The 24227-nt window shown below is 44.0% G+C and overlaps 1 protein-coding gene across 5 annotated transcripts in view; it reads right to left on the minus strand.

Annotated features, from left to right (window-relative positions):
• Nucleotides 1-24227, minus strand: part of LOC120035090 (catenin alpha-2) — a 671205-nt gene that overhangs the window by 150624 nt on the left and 496354 nt on the right. For 4 of the 5 annotated variants that reach the window (XM_038981862.1, XM_038981861.1, XM_038981863.1 and 1 more), the window contains one exon: nt 19288-19368. In XM_038981862.1, coding sequence (XP_038837790.1) covers nt 19288-19368 — 81 coding nt within the window. Of the gene's footprint in view, nt 1-19287; nt 19369-21253; nt 21272-24227 lie in introns of those variants that run through there. The other variant, XM_038981864.1, reaches the window with a different exon arrangement.

Raw genomic sequence — 24227 nt, forward strand, 5'->3', positions numbered from 1 at the left:
CAAAAAAGCTTAAAACAAATATGCAACTATAAGGAAGACAATAGAGAATCCAATTGTGAAAGGGAAAACATCGGCGGGGTGGTTTGGAGTCGTATTCCCCCGTTCCCCTGTCTCACTTGTGAAGCGCAAGCATTTCGCTACACCCGCAAAAGCATATGCCAAACACCTGTATGTGACCAATAACATTTGATTTGATAACTGACTATAAAATGTTACCCCTAGGAGTTTAACTTGTTCAATTGTCACCCCCTTCATGCACAACTCCAGTTGAGGTTAACTGTAGGTCTAAGATGCTTTGAACCAAATACGTTCCTTTTGGTTTTAGATGTATTCAAGACCGGTTTACTGTTAATGACCCATTCTGACACTGACTGTAACTCCTTGCTATGAGTCTCAGTGGCTGGCTGTCTCTGCTGATTTGTAGAGCGTGCAGTCATCAGCGTACACAGTCCTTTTAGCTCCTTGTAAGACGAGTGGCAAATAAGTCGTGCAAATAGAGACGAGTAACAGCCCGAGCAACACGTGTGGCAATAAGAGTGGGCTTGAGGATAACCACCCGAAAGAGGACACTGGAAAGCCCTGGTTAGAATGTGTCTGCCTCTGCAGTCTTTCTAGAAAGGTGTTTTATGTAAATTGACCGACTGGCTAGTTACTATAGCAGCTACACTGTGCCTGAATTCCCCCATAGTCCTATTCACCCAAACATGTATGCAGAATGTGTAATAACACCATATCAGTTAATGGCTTGTGCGCAGCAGATGTAGACTAGATAGGTGCAGCACGGCTGATAATACATACAGCGTGTGGACCAGCAAGGTACAGGACAATAGATGATGGCTGGAGTTGGATTTTCCCAGCAGTCCATAATGAGTGCTGACATTAAAGGCCCAGTGCAATCAAAATGCAGTTTCTCCGTGTTTTATATCACCACTATTTACACCCCTATTTGTACAACAGCGGATGAAACTAACACTGTAAAAGTGTGAAAAAATGTGATCAGCGTTATTTCCTCATAGTTGCTAGTAGAAAATAATACACAGCAGGTTTGCATGGGTGCGGTACACTGGTTAACAGACCAATAAAAGGAGACTTATAAACCTCTCTGCCAATAACAGCTAATTTTACGTTTTCCCCTCCCCACTCAGACCACTCCTAGACAGTCCAAGCAAAAGTCTTGCTTGAGAATTTTTTGGGGGGGCTAAAAAGCTAGTTTTGCCAATTTTAATGGAAATCTATAACAGTAAGGTACACTAAATGACCAGAAGTATGTGGACATCTGCTCGTCGAACATCTCATTCTAAAATCATGGGCACTAATATGGCGATAGGTCCCAACCTTGCTACACCCGCCACTCTTCTGGGAAGGCTTTCCACTAGATGTTGAAACATTGCTGCAGGGACTTTGCTTCCATTCAGCCACAAGAGCATTAGTGAGGTCGGGCACTGATGTTGTGCGATTAGGCCTAGTTCGCAGTCAGCGTTCCAATTCATCCCATGTTCAATAGAGTTGAGGTCAGGGCTCTATGCAGGTCAAAAACAGATTCGTCCATCGGACTGCCAGATGGTGAAGAGTGATTCATCACTCCAGAGAACACGTTTCCACTGCTCCAGAGTCCAATGGCGGCGAGCTTTACACCACTCCAGCCGACGCTTGGCATTGCGCATGTTGATCTTAGGCTTGTCAGCAGCCTACCAGCAATGGGTTTCCATTGTTGCTTCCAAAGGCAGTTCGGAATTCGGTAGTGAGTGTTACAACCGAGGCGAGACAATTTTTACACGCCACACGCTTCAGCACTCAGCGGTCCATTCTGTGAGCTTGTGTGGCCTACCACTTCGCGGCTGAGCCGTTGTTGTTCCTAGACGTTTCCACTTCACATTAACAGCACTTAGGGTTTTATACACCTGCCAGCAACGGGTTTGCGTGAAATAGCTTCATCCACTAATTTGAAGGGGAGTCCACATACTTTTGGTGATGTAGTGTACTTAACTGTACCCAGATTTGATATTTATATAAAAGCTGTATTGGGCCTTTAAGGGTGTTGTGAGCTCGTCTATCAGCCACCCTCCTCCTTCCCTTTCTTATCAGTCATTTCTGGTGGCAGGCCCGGGTCCCCGGGTCCCCGTGTGGCATTGCCTATAGAAGCAACGCCACAGGGTCATCAGGCGGTGATGGAGCACAAGCGAGTAGCGGGGGGAGAGTCAGTGGAGGGCAAAACGACTGACCGTTTGACACCATACCTGTCACGCTGACTGCAGTGTGGGGGGCATTGTCAGTCAGCTAGATACTGTGACGTGTCACTATGGAAGCATTTGTAAGTTAAACAGCGATACTATATTATCGACTTGAATCGTCTTGTCGTGCCCGTTGTCATCTGTCGGAAGTGAAACACTAACAGATTTACTGATACCAACCTGAATCCTAATTTTGTGCCTGTTACCAGCCGATAGCATTCAAAGATCAACACATACATTGATCTCCTGTAGAATGTATAGAAGGAAAAAACACATACGCTTTCCGTTTATAGACCACAGTGATTGTGCATTTCTCGTCTGGCTAATCAACGAGCCATCTGTCACACTGCGAAACAGCTGTTCCTCTGATTCCCAATTCCCCTGCACTAGAAACAAACAGCAGAATTAATAACCATTATAATGAACGGACGCTGTAGCATTTGTTGCGCCGCTGCCACGGGGGAGCCCTGCGATCAGCCGTCAGTCAAGATTGGGAGCGAGCCCCGTTGAATAAGTAACTCGACAACAGGAATTCATAACAAACAGGATGACAAGGCTAGGGACACATGGCACGTCTCTAGGCACCCTGTCCATTAATAATGCACTACTTCTGACCAGAGCCTTATAGGCCCTGGTCAAACTTATGGCACTATTTAGGGAATAGGCTGTAAATGGGGACGCAGCCTGTGGCGGTAGCTGGCTATCAGAGGAATAGTAATTTCATCGAGGCGAGACATTTGAGGATATTAGCTCGGCGCACAATCAGCCCTTCTCTTTCCCCAATTAGGACTATTAATCAACTTTTGGAACAGCTGGGACGCTATTTTTACAGTTTCAGATTCAGCCGTCTCCAACCCTCTCTCTTGTTCTCTTTCGCCCATATTGGCTTTCACTTTGTTTCATCCCTTTGGCCTTAAACCAGCTGCCGGCAGTACCGTGGCATTATTGCTAGTCACAGAAAGGGACTGGCCATAGGGCATTTCGGCATATGGCAGATGGGCTGGTCCATCTTTAGCCCAGTGGGCCTGTCTAAACATCGCACAAAATGATCATTATCTGGCTAATAGTGTGTGCCTCCTTGTGTGACGGTGAATGACCACCTATGGCCTCAGATCTATCAAATCAAAGCACATTTGATTTGTTACATGCTTTGTAGACAACAGGTGTAGACTAACAGTGAAATACTTACTTAGGGGTATTTTCCAACAATACAGAGTTAAAGATAAGATAAAACATTTAATAAAACATTTAAATAGTCACACAAGGAATAAATACACACTGAATAACGAATATAAATAATGAGTATTGTTGTGCCGTCTTCGCACCTGTGTTTGTGTGTTTGGACCATGATAGATCCTTAGTGATGTGGACACCGAAGAACTTGAAGCTCTCGACCCGTGCTCTGCCCTCTGTTGTCTGTAGTCCATGATCCTTTGTCTTACTGATGTTCAGGGAGAGATTGTTGTCCTGGCACCACACTGCCAGGTCTCTGACCTCCTCCATACAGGCTGTCTCATTACCGTCAGTGTTCAGGCCTACCACTGTCGTGTCGTCGGCAAACTTCATGATGGTGTTGGAGTCGCGCACGGCCACGCAGTAGTGGGTGAACAGGGAGTACAGGAGGGGACTAAGCACGAACACCTGAGGGGCCCCCGTCTTGAGGGTCAGCATGGCATATGTGTTGTTGCCTACCCTCACCACCTGGGGGCGGCCAGTCAGGAAGTCCAGGATCCAGAGGATTCAGTTGCAGAGGGAGATGTTCAGTCCCAGCTTCTGATAGGCTAATTGACATCATTTGAGTCAATTGGAAGTGTACCTATGGATGTATTTCAAGGCCTACCTTCAAACTCAGTGCCTCTTTGCTTGACATCATGGGAAAATCAAAAGAAATCAGCCAAGACCTCAGAAAAAAAATTGTAGACCTTCACAAGTCTGGTTCATCCTAGGGAGCAATTTCCAAACGCCTCAAGGTACCATGTTCATCTGTACAAACAATAGTACGCAAGTATAAACACCATGGGACCACGCAGCCGTCATACCGCTCAGGAAGGAGACGCATTCGGTCTCCTAGAGATGAACGAGGAGGCCTACAAACCTGACTCAGTTACACCAGCTCTGTCAGGAGGAATGGGCCAAAATTCACGCAACTTATTGTGGGAAGCTTGTGGAAGGCTACCCGAAACGTTTGACCCAAGTTAAATAATTTAAAGGCAATGCTACCAAATACTAATTGAGTGTATGTAAACTTCTGACCCACTGGGAATGTGATGAAAGAAAAAAAAGCTGAAATAAATCATTCTCTCTACTATTATTCTGACATTTCACTTTCTTAAAATAAAGTGGTCATCCTAACTGACCTAAAACAGGGAATTTTTACTAGGATTAAATGTCAGGAATTGTGAAAAACTGAGTTTAAATGTATTTGGGTAAGGTGTATGTAAACTTCCGACTTCAACTGTAGGTATTACAGACTGGGTCAGGGAAAGGTTGAAAATGATCGCTGTTCTGATGCCCAGAAGCTGTTTTCGGTCATAGGAAACGATGGCGAAAACTTTATGTACAAAAAAAGTTAAGATCAGTGCAAAAAAACACACAAAATAGCATAATTGGTCAGGAGCCCGTGAAAAGGCTGCTATACATCCAAGAGCCAGTCTACTGTCAACAAAGTGATTGAATGGGTAGTCATTGGTCATACAACTTTTTTGGTTAGAGCTACCATGTGTTGTTTAGCCAAATAACTACATACATACATACATACAGTACATACTGTAACGTAAACTCACCCCATTCCGTACAAATGTGCGTAACAGCAACATTCAAACGAGGCTACAAAGAAAACTAAAGGACTGTAGCGACTGTGTTGACTTCGTTGATCGACATGGTAATGGATATATAGTATTGGAGAAAAGTTGAAAAAACGGACCCTCCGTTACATCGTGACGTGTCATGCCGTAACGTACAGCACGCATAACACAACTATTTCTGTCTTACAATCTCTCTCCACCAGGTGTAGCACTTCTCTCATCGTTTAAAAACAAGAAATGGACAGTGACGGGGGTAAGGGGGGATACCTAGGCATTTTTTGCGTCATCACTGTAAGCGATCATGAATCTCAAAGCCGCTGTTTACTTCTAAGATCACTTTAGCACCGCCCTAAAAACCCGATTCAAATTCGACACAAACCTTCAAATAGGTATGTAATGACACATTATATAAACTCTTTATAGTGTTTTATTTACATTTTAGAGGCGATAAGGCGATAAGTTGGACAGATCGAGTGAAAAAAAGTAGTTTTCCCACACAACATCTCTCCTTCTCACTATCACGCATTAGTTTCGATTCCCCACCCGCCATTTTTAAAAAGACCCGGGGCGCTAAAATAAGGTCAATTGTACGGACCAAGGCGATGTACAAAAGTGAGTGAGTTTACGTTACATATTCAAGTAAATTAAGATAAAGAAAGTAACATAGGTTCCATATTAAATGGCACCCTATTCCCTATTGTGCCATGGTCAAAAGTAGTACACTATATAGTGAATAGTGAGCCATTTGGGATGCAGACTTTATCCTTCAAAGTCATACTTTAGAAGTTGTCCTCGCCTGTGCTACTCTCAGCCTCTCCGTCTCTTACTGTAGCAAACAGTGCAAGCATTAGCCTGTAAACAAGAACAAGGGCCAGGCAGTCTCTCTCTAGCGGCTTTTAGGCTAGCAGAAAGCGGGCAGGGCCCTGCTTATTCATTCTGGCCTGCTAATGCCCACTACCTTTACACAGAACCCCCTTGGCAGGCTGGGTGACCTGTCCCGCTTAACAGAAGGCAAAGCGGGTGGCGCCAAGGTGTTAAGAGCAATGCCACTTAGAGACTTGTGTGTGTCCGTGTGTGTTTTGTGGTGTGTGTGAGGGTGTCTGTTTTGTGCGTGGAGCTGTACAGAGTTAAATTATGAAAGAAGCGAGGATTCCCGATTTAAAAGCTATAGTATCGCAGCGAATGCATTTTTCTCGATGAGAACATGTACTATTTCTTAGTAAATGAGAAGGCGAAGGGGGGAAATGCGGATATCAATCACTTCCCTACGAGCGAGAGGAATAATTTCATAGTGATTCAACGTCTCTCATTGTCTCATTCAAAGATACTGTATACCAAGGGTTGTCCTTTACGGACAGATCACAATCTAATTTCACATGTTATCTGTAGCTAGGTAGGTCAAACTAAGTCTGCTTTGATGTCCAATGGAAGTTCATACATCTGTACATGCAAATGTTATCTTACACCACATCGGTTAACACCTATCGTCGATAGCATCCCTTCATTCCTCCCGACTGCTGGAAGCAAAACCCAACCTGGTAAAGCGGTGGAGCTTCCACCTTGAACACGAGCGGAGGGGTCAAAGCATTCTAGCATTAACACATCGCTTGCCTTCTAATTTGCAGATGCGGCTGCCATATTTCTCTCGCAGAGGTAGGTGGTAGTCGCCGACAGATAGATGTTAGCTATGAAGTGCGTGTGTGTGAGAGAGAGAGAGCGAGAGACTCTGAGGTCTGCAAGAGCAACAAGTGCACCGTACGTTTATGTTTCATGCAGCAGCCAAGACGGACAGCCACCTTGTTTTTAATAATAATCCAATAATTAGTGAATAATTAGGACCATATTTCCTTATGCTCCAGCTGTCAGAGCAGCTCACAGATCACTGCACCTGTACATAGCCCATCTGTAAATAGCCCATCCAACTACCTCATCCCCATACTCTTATTTCATTTTTTTGCTGTATCTCTACTTGCACATTCATCTTCTGCACATCTATCACTCCAGTGTTTAATAGCTACATTGTAATTGTTTCGCCACTATGGTCTATTTATTGCCTTACCTCCCTTATCTTACCTCATTTGCACACACTGTATATATACTTTTTTTTCTCTATTGTATTATTGACTGTACGTTTGTTAATTCCATGTGTAACTCTACGTTGTTGTTTGTGTCACACTGCTTTGCTTTATCTTGGCCAGGTCACAGTTGTAAATGAGAACTTGTTCTCAACTAGCCTACCTGGTTAAATAAAGGTGAAATAAAATAAATAAATACATGTGTTGTAATTAACCAGAGCGACTCATCCCCCAAGTCTCCACAAACAGACATGGGTTGCGTCCCAAATGGCACCCTATTCCCGACATAGGAGTGTCCCATAGCACTTTGGTCAAAAGTAGTGCACTATATAGAGAATATGGTGCCATTTGGGACGCAAACACAGAGTAAGCTTTCACCACGCATGGATGTCTCATCACCATCACCATCATTCAATCTAATTTACAAACCCAACGACATTTGATGACGCATCTCTGATTAACTGGGGCAACGAGTCTTTTTCCCAGAACTCTGACAGATACACATGCTGTCAAGGAGAAGACAAATATTGTAGGAGAAGTGAGAGCACTTGTGTTACAGACGAAGTGTCCAAGTGGAGTCGATTACGAAGAAAAACACAGGGGGAAAAAATATTTGTCTATCCCAAATGGCACTATAGACACTAAAAAGTGCACTAAATTTGTCCTGAGTCCTATGAGCCCTGGTCAAAAGAAAAAGTGGACTAAAAAGTGAATATGGTGCCATTTGGGAGGCATCCATTATTGCACAACATGTGTTTTGGCACTGCTGCATTTAGTCTCAGTTTATTGGAATGTCATGGAGACTTATTGTTTATGGTCAATTAGATCAACTTACTACAATACTACAATTCTCCTTTACAGAGTAAGACATCATCTTATAGATGATTTGAGTAGTGTATGTGAAGGCTGCATGTATGATAAACCAAATCCAAATCCACTTCACAGATCTTCATTGCAAAGGGTTTAAACACTGTTTCCTGAGCTTGTTGTCATTGCAGGCAATCTCAATGCTGTGCGTTACAGGGAAGACATCCTCCTCCCTCATGTGGTACCCTTCCTGCATCCTCATCCTGACATGACCCTCCAGCATGGCAATGCCACCAGCCATACTGCTCGTTCTGTGTGTGATTTCTTGCAAGACAGGAATGTCAGTGTTCTGCCATGGCCCCTGGATCTCAATCCCATTGAGCACGTCTGGGTCCTGTTGGATCAGAGGGTGAGGGCTAGGGCCATTCCAGAAATGTCTGGGAACTTGCAGGTGCCTTGGTGCAAGAGTGAGGTAACATCTCACAGCAAATCTGGTGCAGTCCATGAGAAGTAGATGCACTGCAGTACTTAATGCAGCTGGTGGCCACACCAGATACTGACTGTTACTTTTGATTTTGACCCCCCCTTTTTTCAGGGACACATTATTCCATTTCTGTTAATCATATGTCTGTGGAACTTGTTCAGTTTATGTCTCAGTTGTTGAATCTTGTTATGTTCAAACACATATTTACACGTTTAAGTTTGCTGAAAATAAACGCAGTTGACAGTGAGAGGACGTTTATTTTTTTGCTGAGTTTATATAAAGCCTTTATAAATTGTAGTTTGTTTAAAGTAGAACACTGGTTTTTACAGTAAATTGAATGATTGATTTGTTATACATTTTTGAGATCCCCAACTCAAAGGCTAATAAGACACCGCATTTTAATATTCTCTCCGTAATGTTTAGAGTTTGGAATTCAAACTCAGGTGAGACCAGGTCTGATAGGGGATGAGTACAATATTGCCCAGCACGTTGACACTAGGTGTGATCAGCCTTGTAACACTGGAACCATTTCAGAGTTGTCGAGAGTTGTTCTTGAATGAATTAGAAGTGACGGTTCAGAATTACTGGGTCGAAAATGAAATTGCGGCAGACTCCCTCGCACAAGTAAATCAGGACTATTAAACACTTTTCATTTCCTTTAAACCACTTTACTGTACCATAAAACGTGAGGAGTCACGCAATAAACATCTCGCCTCGGTTTAATACCGCGATAGATAATGAAATAAATGTCTTAAAAGGATTAAAAAGTGCATGGCCTTGCAAATCTGTAAACAGCCACCTTATTTTTTGGGGTGTGTGTGTGTGATGGGGGGGGGGTCTAACATCTATAATTATAATACACGTGTCGGAGAGAGTTTACTGCTTTCCCAATATTGTTGGAGTAACAAGGCCACAAAAGCACACCCAAAGACGGGGCGCACACTTGGTACAGGGGGAGGCGGGGGTAAAACGTTGTACAGCACTTTGAGATATCAGCTGATGTACGAAGGGCTATATAAACACATTTGATTTGATTTGATTTGAGAGAGAGCTAGAGAGAGAAGGAGGGAAAACGAGGGGGTGGGATGTACGATTGAGTGCCTGACGTAAACCGTGTCACAGCCGCTGCGATATTTACAACCCTGCGCCAAGGTGTGCACGGGATTTTAAAAGGCGTTTTCTAATTACGTTACCAGGCCCCTGCAGTGAGTGCTTGCTTGCATCCCAAATGGCAGCCTATTCCCTATTGGCCCTGGTCGAAATTAGTGCACCATGTAAGGAATAGGGTGCCATTTGGGACAGGCACATTGCCTAGCGGGAACTGAGTGGCACGTTGTGGTGGTCGACACGTGGGATTGGCTGGTGGATCAGCATGTGCATTACCTGGCAGCAAAGGTGGCAGAGGGATACACAAGTGATGTACATCTATGGAAAATCCTAGGGCCTGGTGATTAACGCTGAGTGCGATGAAAAGCAAACAGGCGGTCAGGCTGTCATTTCTTACCTGGGCGGGAGGGCGGGTCGCGTTATGTGTTGTTTGCACACACCTTTGATTTACTCAACATTTAATGCACGCCCCCGATCTTGAGTAGGCAATCAAACGTCCCATCTATGCATGTGTGATGAGGGTAAGTTGAGATGCTAAGTGTTTGTTGATGTGTGTACCTGTGCGTGTGTGTGTATGAGTGTGTGTGTGTCTATAAGGGCCATACTGTGTACGCAACTGTCTGCAAAATGATTCTCTGGGCCTACATGTTTATATATGATATATTGTATGTGTGGGTGTAAATTACACATACACCATATGTTAGACTTTCTGTGTTCTGCACTCAGAGAAACTGATATGAAACAGGTAGAGAATGAAATGACTATCTGTAGGCCTACATATGTATATGTGATATGTGGTTGGGTGTACTATATCTTACACATACAGGTGTAGGATCTTAATTGGATCACTCTTTTGTTGCTGAGAATTTCCCCGCACCGGAGGAAATGCAGACAAGCTTGGTGATTTATATACATTCTAGAGTTTGAGGGTTTGAAAATAGTTTCACTATTCGAATAATATCATACATTGTTGTCGGATATTCAAAATACATGTGTTTATTTTTTACGTAAATGTTTTACTTGAGCACTGCTGTGCAAGGGATAGGCTGCTCTTTTGGTCTATTACTGCAGCTGGGGAAGTTATAAGGGGCGTGTAGCCAAGGCAACTCGGCTACAGCCAAGGCTAGCTAACTTGTAGCAACCACAATGTTATTTATCATCCCATTTAACGTTAACAGGGCATGTCTTGACTGGAGTAGCCTAGTAAGCTAGCTAAGTTAGCCACCTATAGCTAGCTAGGCTAATTGAGGCCAAACCCATTCAGATTAAACAAGTCTACCTGTTGGTTGGTCGTTGTAGCCTACTCCTTTTAATTTCTCTAACTTGCATTGCATTAGTGAACTCTCACTCCACTTGCTACACATTGAGCCTCTCTGCCGCTTTGATTGGCCAACATAAACAACAAGTTAAATACGGGGAAGGCTATCGGTAGGCTCCCAGGCTTTTTATGGGGCGCACGTGCACGTCATAATTTTTTTTATTGAATAATTTGTTTTATTAAATTAATACATTGAAATGTCATAGTATATCCTTGCATGTAACATCTTCACATAGATATTTTAATTTAATTTAGAAAAAGCCTTTTCAGTGTTATAATCGTTTTACAATAGGACTAAAAAGCATCCCCATAACATGATGCAGCCACCACTATGTTTGAAAATATGAAGAGTGGTACTTAGTTATGTGTTGTATTGGATTTTCCCCAACCATAACACTTTGTATTCAGGGCAAAAAGTGAATCCCTGAGCAGTTTCCTTCCTCTCTGGCAACTGAGTTAGGAAGGCCACCTGTATCTTTCTAGTGACTGGGTGTATTGCTACACCATCAAAAGTGTATTTAATAGGGCCTCCCGGGTGGCGCAGTGGTCTAGGGCACTGCATCGCAGTGCTAGCTGCGCCACCAGAGTCTCTGGGTTCACGCCCAGGCTCTGTCGCAGCCGGCCGCGACCGGGAGGACCGTGGGGCGACGCACAATTGGGCTAGCGTCGTCCGGGTTAGGGAGGGTTTGGCCGGTAGGGATATCCTTGTCTCATCGCGCTCCAGCGACTCCTGTGGCGGGCCGGGCGCAGTGCACGCTAACCAAGGGGGCCAGGTGCACGGTGTTTCCTCCGACACATTGGTGCGGCTGGCTTCCGGGTTGGAGGCGCGCTGTGTTAAGAAGCAGTGCGGCTTGGTTGGGTTGTGCTTCGGAGGCCGCGTGGCTTTCGACCTTCGTCTCTCCCGAGCCCGTACGGGAGTTGTAGCGATGAGACAAGATAGTAATTACTAGCGATTGGATACCATGAAAATTGGGGAGAAAAGGGGATTTTTATTTTTTTAATTAAAAAAAAAAAAAAAAAAAAGTGTATTTAATAACTTTACTGTGCTCAAAGAGATATTCCATGTCTTTAAAAAAAAAAAAAACGTCTACCAATAGTTGCCCTTCTTTGCGAGGCACTGGAAAACCTCTGGTCTTTGTGGTTGAATCTGTGTTTGCAATTCACTGCTCGACTGAGGGATCTTACAGATAATTGCATGTGTGGGGTACAGAGATGAGGTAGTTATTAAAAAAAGACTATGTTAAACACTATTATTGCACACATAGTGTGCATTCCTGACAGCTGTCACTGTCATTGTACTCATTCTCTCTCTGCCATCTCCCGTCTTCGCAACGACACAAAGGTGTCAACCGTTGTGTGTGTTTCTGCGTTCTAACATGAGATGGCTGCTATACACAAGGGAGTATCGCACCACCCACCCACACACACACACACACACACACACACACACACACACACACACACACATACACACAGACATGCACGCACACACACGCACTCCCACAAACAAAGTCACTTCACAGGCAAAGCCTCTTTGCTCAGTTCTCCTCCCTCCTGGAAGGCCTAGTGTCTCTTAGCACCATTGAATTGCCTCCTCTGGGGCTGTTGTGACATAATTACTATATCAGACCCGCTGTGTAATTCCTGCCTCTCTGCTCCCGTCTTGCCCTCCCCTCTGTCTCCCCTATGTCTCCCCTCTGTCTCCACTATGTCTCCACTATGTCTCCCCTCTGTCTCCCCTATGTCTCCTCTATGTCTCCCCTATGTCTCCCCTCTGTCTCCCCTCTGTCTCCCCTATGTCTCCACTATGTCTCCCCTCTGTCTCCCCTCTGTCTCCTCTATGTCTACCCTCTGTCTCCCCTATGTCTCCCCTCTGTCTCCCCTATGTCTCCCCTATGTCTCCCCTCTGTCTCCCCTATGTCTCCCCTATGTCTCCACTATGTCTCCCATATGTCTCCACTATGTCTCCACTATGTCTCCCCTCTGTCTCCCCTATGTCTCCCCTATGTCTCCCCTCTGTCTCCACTATGTCTCCCCTCTGTCTCCCCTCTGTCTCCCCTCTGTCTCCTCTATGTCTCCACTATGTCTCCACTCTGTCTCCCCTATGTCTCCACTATGTCTCCTCTATGTCTCCACTATGTCTCCACTATGTCTCCCCTCTGTCTCCCCTCTGTCTCCTCTATGTCTCCACTATGTCTCCACTCTGTCTCCCCTATGTCTCCACTATGTCTCCACTATGTCTCCCCTCTGTCTCCCCTATGTCTCCCCTATGTCTCCCCTCTGTCTCCCCTCTGTCTCCACTATGTCTCCCCTCTGTCTCCACTCTGTCTCCCCTCTGTCTCCACTATGTCTCCTCTATGTCTACCCTCTGTCTCCCCTCTGTCTCCCCTCTGTCTCCTCTATGTCTACCCTCTGTCTCCACTCTGTCTCCCCTATGTCTCCACTATGTCTCCCCTCTGTCTCCCCTATGTCTCCCCTATGTCTCCACTATGTCTCCTCTATGTCTCCCCTCTGTCTCCTCTATGTCTACCCTCTGTCTCCACTATGTCTCCTCTATGTCTACCCTCTGTCTCCACTATGTCTCCTCTATGTCTCCCCTCTGTCTCCTCTATGTCTACCCTCTGTCTCCACTATGTCTCCTCAATGTCTCCCCTCTGTCTCCTCTATGTCTACCCTCTGTCTCCACTATGTCTCCACTATGTCTCCTCTATGTCTACCCTCTGTCTCCCCTCTGTCTCCCCTCTGTCTCCCCTCTGTCTCCTCTATGTCTACCCTCTGTCTCCACTATGTCTCCTCTATGTCTACCCTCTGTCTCCACTATGTCTCCTCTATGTCTCCCCTCTGTCTCCCCTCTGTCTCCTCTATGTCTACCCTCTGTCTCCACTATGTCTCCTCTATGTCTCCCCTCTGTCTCCTCTATGTCTACCCTCTGTCTCCACTATGTCTCCTCTATGTCTACCCTCTGTCTCCACTATGTCTCCTCTATGTCTCCCCTCTGTCTCCTCTATGTCTACCCTCTGTCTCCACTATGTCTCCTCTATGTCTACCCTCTGTCTCCACTATGTCTCCTCTATGTCTACCCTCTGTCTCCTCTATGTCTCCTCTATGTCTCCCCTCTGTCTCCCCTCTGTCTCCCCTCTGTCTCCTCTCTGTCTCCTCTCTGTCTCCCCTCTGTCTCCCCTCTGTCTCCTCTATGTCTCCTCTATGTCTCCTCTATGTATCCCCTCTGTCTCCTCTATGTATCCCCTCTGTCTCCTCTACATCGAACTCCAAATGTATTGGGACATTGACAAATGTTTTGTTATTTTGGCTCTGTACTGAGCACTTGATTTGAAATGGCACTAGATTTGAAATTACACAACAACTATGGGGGTTAAATAGCAGACTGTCAGCATTAATTGGAGGATATTTTCATTCATATCGGGTAAACTATTTAGAAATTACAGCACTTTTTGTAGTCCCCCATTTTAGGGGAGCAAAAGTATTTGGTCCCAAATGTATAGCATGCAATGACTACAGTACATCAAGCTTGTGACTCTACAATTTTGTTGGATGCATTTGCTGTTTGCTTTGGTTGTGTTTCAGGTTATTCTGTGCCCAATAGAAATTAATGGTAAATTATGTATTTTGTGTCATTTTGGAATCACTTTTATTGCAAATAAGAATATAATTGATATCTAAACATTTCTACATGAATGTACACAACCATTGAAAAGTTTGGGGTCACTTAGAAATGTCTTTGTTGTTGAAAGGAAATGTAAAAAAAAATCTATTAAAATAACATATTTTCATATTGATCAGAAATACTGTGAAAACATTGTTAATGTTGTAAATGAGTATTGTAGCTGGAAATGACATACATTGGCCCCGTGTGGCTCAGTTGGTAGAGCATGGCGCTTGCAACGCCAGGGTTGTGGGTTCATTCCCCACGGGGGGACCAGGATGAATATGTATGAACTTTCCAATTTGTAAGTCGCTCTGGATAAGAGCGTCTGCTAAATGACTTAAATGTAAAATACATAGTACAGAGGCCCATTAACAGCAACCATCACTCCTGTGTTCCAATGGCACATTGTGTTAGCTAATCCAAGTTTATCATTTTAAAAGGCTAATTGATCATTAGAAAACCCTTTTGCAATTATGTTAACACAGCGGAAAACTGTTGTCTGATTAAAGAAGCAATAAAACTGTCCTTCTTTAGACTAGTTGAGAATCTGGAGCATCAGCATTTGTGCGTTCCATTACAGGCTCAAAATGGCCAGAACAAAGAATTTTCTTCTGAAACTTATCAGTATATTCTTGTTCTGAGAAATAAAGGCTATTCCATGTGAGAAATTTCCAAGAAACTGAAGATCTCGTATAACGCTGTGTACTACTCCCTTCACAGAACAGTGCAAACTGTCTCTAACCAGAATAGAAAGAAGAATGGGAGGCCCCGGTGCACAACTGAGCAAGAGGACAAGTACATTAGAGTGTCTAGTTTGAGAAACATACGCCTCACAAGTGCTCAACTGGCAGCTTCATTAAATAGTTCCCGCAAAGCACCAGTCTCAACGTCAACAGTGAGGAAGCGACTCCGGGATGCTGGCCTTCTAGGCAGAGTTGCAAAGAAAAATCCATATCTCAGACTGGCCAATAAAAATAAAAGATTAAGATGGGCAAAATAACACAGACACTGGACAGAGGAACTCTGCCTGAAGGCCAGCATCCTGGAGTCGCCTCTTCACAGTTGACGTTGAGACTGGTGTTTTGCGGGTACTATTTAATGAAGCTGCCAGTTGAGGACTTGTGAGATGTCTGTTTCTCAAACTAGACACTCTAATGTACTTGTTCTCTTGCTCAGTTATGCACAACTTCAGTATTACTTACTAAAACTGTTGTTGCACTAAGGTTTTTATTCTTATATTTTGTTAGGATTATTTTGCTCTTACTGTAGTAGTGTAGCCCACTCCCGACCAACCACTTTGTACAGCACCTGAGTGGCGCAAAGGTCTAAGACACTGCATAGCAGTGGAAGCTGTGTTGTTACAGATGCCGGTTCAATACCCGTGCCGGCCTTAACTGGGAGACCCATGAGATGACTGGAGGTTTTTGGTTTCTCTCCCTCTAAAACCAGAAATCATTCTAAATAACAAACTGGCTTTATTTACAAATTAGTAACAATGTCTCACCCCATGTTCAAGAATGGCCTTTTTCACGCTCATTTTACGTTATTTGAAAATGAAATAATCTCCAAAATATTGTTATTTTTTAAACAAAGCTATTCTTATTTGTTATTAATTTAGAATGATATAAAAGCCCCTTGGATATTCTCACAGATATATTATTAACCCTGTTATTAGCAAGACTATATATTGGTCATATTGGTCATCGCTCCCGATTTGTGCACAATGGGATTGCCTTGCAGTTCTCCAGCTGTATCCACTGAAAGCGTGCGAGGTTCAAGACACGAGGGCAGGGGGCATGGGATGGGCCGCAGAGCCGCGCACAGAAGACGGACCTAGCCCATGGGGAAGGGAGGAGGAGGAAGGGGGAGGAGCTCTGTGCTACCCCGCCACACTGGGTAGCACAGAGCAACACTTTAAGGGGCATTGCACTAATAATGGCGCTGACTAGGGAAACATTCCCGCTGTTTTTAGTGCCAGTTGGCACGTTCAAACTAAAACAACATAACAATGTAATTGGTTGCAATTTCAGTTTAATCCACCAGAAAAGACAAAACAAATAATACAACAAAAAGTATAATTATTATTATTATGTATCACATCCGACCGTGATTGGGATGCAGGTTCGATTCCCGTGCCGGCTGCCACTGGGAGACCCATGAGGCAGCTTTTGGTTTTAATTGAGAATCCTCCAATCCTCTATATGTAATTATTGGCGGAGAGTCACGTCATATTTTTCCGATATACTGTAGGTCTACCGTAGGTGACATGAGTCTCACTAGTGTTGAGTAATGTGCTGTTAAGGGGTGTAGATCTTATTTATTTCAAGAGCATATTGAAGTTAGAAGCAATAGCCTACACCTATTTTAGCACCGTTTCACACTGCTCTGAGACAAGCATGGGTACTGCTCTTGATAAATCAATGAGATTTTTATTTTCACTGAATCTCCATTTGGGTATTGGTTAGACTACAATTAGGGTGTAGAAATGTTATGCTCTTAGTGTAACCTTTAATTAACTAGGCAAGTCAGTTAAGAACAAATTCTTATTTACAAGGACAGCCTACACTCCCCGTCGGGGAATTGAACCACGGTCTCCTGCATGCCCGCAAGTACTGTAGCCTACACCCGACCGTCACGTTTTACAGCACCATATTATCCATTCCATCCTAACGGAAACCGAGAGGGTTTTTAGTTGTAACAGAAACACCATAATATTAAGCAAATTAATTAAGCAACATTTCTTAAAATCAGTCCCATATACTATGTTCTTACAAAAGAGGTTTTAAATTCTCTAGTACGGCCACTATTGAAGGCTATCAAATGCTTCTCAAAGATGCCCTCTGGTGGTCAAACTAGCACTAACTAGCATTAATGGTACCAGTGGTTGGCACTTAAATAACATGCCATAGAATACGCTGCAACGTTTAATGGACAAACCACTGTATGTCTCTTATATGTCTTCCCTTTGTCTCCTCTCTGTTTCTTCTATGTCTGACTATATAGTACATTGAGTACATATAGTACATAAGACCCATAAAGACTTCCTGTATCTTAGGGTGGAGAGCATGTTCAGTCTGCGTTGATCAATCTGTGTTTTCAGTTAATTGGTTATTAGACAAATATTTAAGTTATTAATGGCTGTGGTACTATAGGTCATTGCCATTTTAAAGATATACCGTAACACAGAACCCAAACCGGCTGCGTGCGTGCACCATCGTGCGCCATCGTGCATAAATGTATTTTGTACCCCCACACCAAACGTGATCACGACACGCAGGTTAAAATATCAAAACAAACTGTGAACCAATTATATTAATTTGGGGACAGGTCGAAAAGCATTAAAAATGTATGGCAATTTAGCTCGCTAGCTTGCACTTGCTAGCTAATTTGTCCTATTTAGCTAGCTTGCTGTTGCTAGCTAATTTGTCCTGGGATATAAACATTGAGTTGTTATGTTATCTGAAATGCTCAAGGTCCTCTACTCTACCAATTAATCCACACATAAAACCGTCAACCGAATCGTTTCTAGTCATCTCTGCTCCTTCCAGGCTTTTTCTTCTCTTGACTTTACATTGCGATTGGCAACTTTCATAAATTAGGTGCATTACCGCCACTGGCCTCGTTCGTTTTTCAGTCACCCACGAGGGTATAACCAATGAGGAGATGGCACGTGGGTACCTGCTTTTATAAACCAATGAGGAGATGGGAGAGGCAGGACTTGCAGCGCGATCTGCGTCAAAAATAGAACTGACTTCTATTTTAGCCCTTGGCAACGCAGACGCTCATTGGCGCGCGAGCAGTGTGGGTGCAATAATTGAATAATATAGATTTCTAAATGTATTTTGCACCGCTCGTGCACACGACGCGAGCGGTGTAGTCAGCCTGTAAGATTAACACTTGTTTGGTGGCTAAATACTGTGCAATAGAGCGGTGAAGTACAGTTATGTCAGATTCTTAATAAAAGTGAATGAATAGCTTTTATGTTACCGTGAGTACCATTCGCCTACCATTACCTGCATTTTTCTATGAATTATACGGTACAACAACAAAAAACATATTTTCATGGCTAGAGAGAATAGGGAGGCAAAATGAGATTGCCTTCCCAAAGAAATCAATTTTACTTTTGATTACTATAACAAGATGTAACACTACATGAAGTGTCTCTTTTTGGGCCGCTAATGGAGAGGAGCATTGCAATTTGGGAGAAAGTAATAGCTCAGAGCTTTCAGCCTCTATATTCCCCGGGATTCATGAAATCAAGTGTATACGTGTAAAGATCGGTCGATAGATTTCAATGGCAGAAACACATTTGGCTCTTTAGCTCTGTGTTTGTAAAGTGAAGAGCAGTCTGTGCAGGATGGAGTGTCAGTCAGTGCAATGTGTAAGTGCAGACCCAGAATCAGGTATCATGGAGAGTTTGGCCAACGTATAACCAGTTATGTCAGATTTGGGTTCGAGCTTAATTGGCCAAAGTCTCTCCATGTATAGTATGTTTGCCTTTCAGTGAAAATATGGTGTGTCTATTATAGCCAATCATGTCAGGTGTTGTTTGAAGCCAAGTTTGCCACACTGTCCATATAAATTGCCTTGGACTGCAAAAATGGCATCTTTATCCAGTCATGTCCGGTTCGGGTTGGAACAGAGTTGGCCAGACTGTCCCTGTACGATTGCCTTTTAAGTGTAAATATGCCGTCTATAGCTAATCATGTAAGGATTCGTTTGGAACCAGGTTGGCCAAACTCTTTGGTGCAAACATGGCGTCCATCAAACTCAGCATTGGACACTGTGACCCACCTGTCTGCGCAGGTCCCTGGTCTTCTTGGTCATCTTGTCGATGGCAGAGTTCAGCGGGTCTCCTTTCTCTTTCCTGCCAGTCTGTAGAGAGAGGGAGAGGGGAACACAGAGACACAGTGTTACCTCAGTGTTACCTGTGTAACATTACTAATTCATCATCACACGCACAAATGCTCACATCAAAAAGTGCATTATGCGTGTAATACACTACAGGAGGGAATGGGAGCACAAAGGTTTGTACTGCGGATGAAAGGGATTAGAGGAGGGGAATCATTCCTGGAATACTCTCTGCCTCCGGTTTCTTATAAGTGACTTTGGATGTTCAAGATGTAAGAGAAAGTAGCAGGGCTGGATAAAATAAGAACTTGAGTATTGAGCAAATAAGATGGTGGTGACAGACATCAGATGAAGACGACTTGCAGGGGAGCAACTGCGGAACCATTTCTGAGAAATTCCATCAAGCATGAAACCAAGTTAGCAAGTGAAGTACTGTGGGCTTTGGAGGTACACACGCAATTGTAACTAGGTGGGTTTCTGTACATGCTAACTAGGCCACTTGGACTTTTAGCTCTCAACAAATGACACCCATTGTTGTTAGTGAATGAGTGACTAAAAATACAAAAATATAGATTCTTTCCTCAAGGGTCTTTAGCTGTCAATGAATAAAACCCCATTTTGTTAGTGAGTAAGCAACTAGAAAGACAAAACAGAGAGAGAGAGGGGTCAATATGAGACCTTGTCTTCTTGGAGAACAATTAGGAGTTTCTGTGGTGTTAGCGGCAGCTAGGCTGCTGGCCCTTCCTTCTGCCCCCTCTTCCCTCAGGCCCTCTCAGACAGCCCACAGCTGGTTGCAGTCACAAGTGTCACCTCACGCTAAATGACAATTCTCTCTCTCTCTCTCTCTCTCTCTCTCTCTCTCTCTCTCTCTCTCTCCCTCTCAAAAAAATTGAAAAATCAAGTGGTGACCATTGAATATTGATGGCACACCAAAGGCGAGCGATGTTCTATTTCAAGCGACACGGGGCTACAGTAACGTAGGTGAGATTCCATCTATTGTCTCAGGGATCGGCGAGGAGGGGGGGCAAACAGGGGGCAGGTGACATGCAGCGTTCTCTAGGGGGCCTGGGAAATGGACTTGGGCATGCCGGGCCGGGCGGTTGGCTGGTTGGCGGTTGAATGCATTGTCATACCTCAAGATGCGAGCAGTTAATAAGTATAAAACAGATTGCCTATCAGAGATATAAAATCCATTACTGCCTGATGGAATCAAAGGCGAACGACTGCCAGAGAGAAGGATAAACGGTCCCCCCAAAAAGATTTATTGTTTATGGGCTACGGCGAGCGTAAATAATGCTGAAGCTGAGACTGATATTCCAAAGCATTCTAGTAATTACCTTAGGAGACTCCCTTTCATTTTCGCAGTGACCCCTTTGGAGCGTATGGGGTCCCATTTGGAGGCCTATGATGATGAAAGCGGAGATAACCTTTGCGTCGAGGGCTGCCATTAAATATGGCATAAAGATGCAATCACTAATGTTGTGTTATGAATTTGTTTTGGATTATTTAATAGGGTGATTAGGGTGGGCGATGAGGCGGCTTGATTCCTACAGGCCGGGGTTAGATGTCAGGGGTTAGAGATCGCACACAGCTACACTTCTTAACCTCTTCTCAGACAGGCGGGAGAGATGGACGGAGAGGAGAAGAGAAGAGAGAGGGAGAGGGAGAGGGGAATAAAGATGACAAAAAAGGGAGATGAAGAGAACGAGAGATAAATAAATGGCAAAAATTAAGGTGAGTGAATGCAAAAAAGAGGGGGAGACAAACAGATGATAAAAAGAGAGAGGGGAGCGATAAATTGGGTATACAGTATGTAGGGGACTTAAATAGAATCCTTGAATCCTTGAACATATGGGGACGTAAGAAGGCGGGTTTAAACAAACACCCTTTAACAAACACTGTTTGCTGCATTCAGCATGAATTCAGTTACAACCGGGTGCAATTTGCTGGCTACACTGACTGTTCGGTCCATTAGAAGTCGTCTCTTACCACAATACCTTAGCGCATCAAAGATCCAAATCAACAGATTGTACAGAGACGCCGATGACACTCCAGTCAAAGCAATAGTAGAGCATACAAAATGAATTGCCCGGTTGCCATAGCAACCCCGTTCCAATTCCGCCCTACAGTGGAGTGTGTTCACATCATTATCTTGGTGGGAAGGGAGAACAACATAACATGTACAGATGTAGGATCTTATTTTGATCACTCTTTTGTCGCCGAGAATTTTCCCGCACAGAAGGAAATGCAAACGTGTAGTGTATTCGAGATGTACATAGGCTTCTTAGTTTGTAATGTCAAACTTGACTTTCCCTAATGAAAAATGTATCAACCCCTACAAAAAAATGTCTATTAATTAGAATCCACATAATAATTCACATTTCCTGTTGCTACTGGATTATATTGCTGCTGTAGCAAACTGGCTCAAATTAAGATCCTACATCTGTACATGCTCTCCCATCCTAGCCTAGCAAAGAAGCAGTATAATACTAATATGGAGGGTAGTGTAGATACTGGACATGCCAATGAGTGGTAAGGATGATCAATTGCATGAACGCTTAGACCTGTCTTGGACGTGAACACCATATCCTCATTATGTCACCATGGCAGCGTTTCACATGTCTCGTCCACTCTATTACAGAGCCGTCACATAACTACAGCCACTCCGTTATACAGTGCTAGATACGGGAGATAATGGTGGCCCTTATAGCCCTCGATGTGACGTTCCCCATATTACAGGCCTGCATATCGTTGTGCGTGTCCTTGGCTAGATATCACTTCAGTCTTGTTGGAGTGTTCATTATTTGCTTTCCAATACGGTATCTGGTGCTGCTGCACAGCTAAATTACACTTGAAGAAATGTTTGATTGAATATTGAAAGGTCCCACTGAGATGAACCCAGGCTAAGTCCCAAATGACACCCTATTCCCTATATAGTGCAACACTTTTAACAAGGGCCCTATTTCTGTTGACTGAACTATAGATTTCTTAAAGGAGATGGTGTGCTAGGGAAGATGTATGTGTCGTGTTCCCATTCTCCTTATGATACCGAGAGCAGAACAGAACACTCAACGTCGTCTGACGTCTGTTTGTCTATTTCGTGCCCCAATCAGAATTCAGATCAGACCCCTCCTTCCTTCTTTCATTCTTTTGTTTCTTTTTTTTCTCCTGGTCGTTCTCCGTGCATGGTGCCTCGAAGTTCTGTCACTCTCAATGTGTTTGTCACCGCAAGGGCTATAAACATTATTGTTTCCCATTAGCCTGAAATTGCTTCCCATCAAACAAGACACACAAAAAATTGCGAGAGGGGAATGCCCCCAACAGATCACACTAAACGGCGCTGGCCCCCTTCTTTAAAATCGCGCCTCCACCGCCCGAGAGCATTCTCGGGCCAATCATAACAATTTAAACGGTGTCGGGGCGCCTATAGCCCCTCTGTCTGTCCACAGGGTCTTATTTGGGTCCCTGGGAGAAGTAGGCACAGGCGAAGGTCATGACCCAAGGGTTATACACTCCAATAGATCTATTAAAGAGCAGGAACAACTTCCTGTCCGATATAACAACCAATCAGAGACCTCTATTTACAGACATGTAACAATAGAGTGATGAGCTACTGTAAGTGACAGCCTTAAGAGTTGGCAAGACAGCACAAACATATCTAGGATCCGGCTAACGGAGTGGACTGTTCATCCTAGCATTTTCTTACCTTATCATGAGGGTTTATTCAAGTGACACTCTTGTCCTGTTTTTTTTATTATTGTTATTTTACGAAATATTGTCTGGTCTGGTTCAAGAGGAGTGAGATCTTGACTGACACACTTAGCACATGGGTTTACGGGGATACTCTCTTATGGAGTACTTCAACTGGCAATTGAATAGGTCCCTCCTGTAAAAGAGATGTGATCTCAATGAGAATAACCCATATAAATGAAGAATGAAAACACTGCTCTCCAATTCCCTTGGGTATTGTTCTGTTCAAGACGATTGAGATCGATGACGAACCCATGGTAAATAAACGTCTTTGTATGCAGCGAGGCAGTGAGTGTCAATGGGAACACTACACAACGTCTACATCCCTAGGCCTATTTGGGGTCACGGTCAGGTCTAATAGTTCTGGTCTCTGAAAGAGAATGAGAAAACAGGAAGTCCATTGAAATAGATATGATTCCTCCCATTCATGTAATGTATTGCTGTTATGCCCTTGGGCCAAGGCCCCTGCAACCAGAGGAAGCATGGATTTTCCTCCATATAGATGTTGAGCAGCATTAGGAATTAATCATTTATCATCATCATTAATCACACACACACACACACACGTACGCATGCATGCACGCGCGCGCACACACACACACACACACACACACACACACACACACACACACACACACACACACACACACACACACACACACACACACACACACACACACACTCCTCAGCCTCGGTCCTAATGGTGATAGAGCACGGTGCACCAAACAGTGAGGAGAAACCCTCAGTCTCATAATCTGGATGAATAGGCCAGGGCTGCAAGTCCATATTTAACTAGGCAAGGGGAATGCAACAAAAGGCAAATCCAGCTAGCATACACACAAGTGTGTGTGTGTGTGTTTTAAATTGTTCTTCAGCTCTTCAGGTTCCTTGGAGAACTCTTTCCCAATAAAGAGTCCCGCCGTAACGCCGGCACGTTTTGGAATTCTAACCCTTTTTAAGCATGTGTTTGAGCTACAGACTTCTGAGTTGTACCAGTGGATTTGTCTATTTCCATTAGTCTGTGATTAACGGGGGCTGAGCTAGAGCGGAGTTTGTCAGCCAAGGGCAGATCCCGAAGGGGTCCAGGGCCAGGTCTTTTTACAAAAATGCCAACTCTCACAAACACACACGCT

Source organism: Salvelinus namaycush, chromosome 42, assembly GCF_016432855.1.
Source record: "Salvelinus namaycush isolate Seneca chromosome 42, SaNama_1.0, whole genome shotgun sequence".
Classification (NCBI taxonomy): domain Eukaryota; kingdom Metazoa; phylum Chordata; class Actinopteri; order Salmoniformes; family Salmonidae; genus Salvelinus; species Salvelinus namaycush.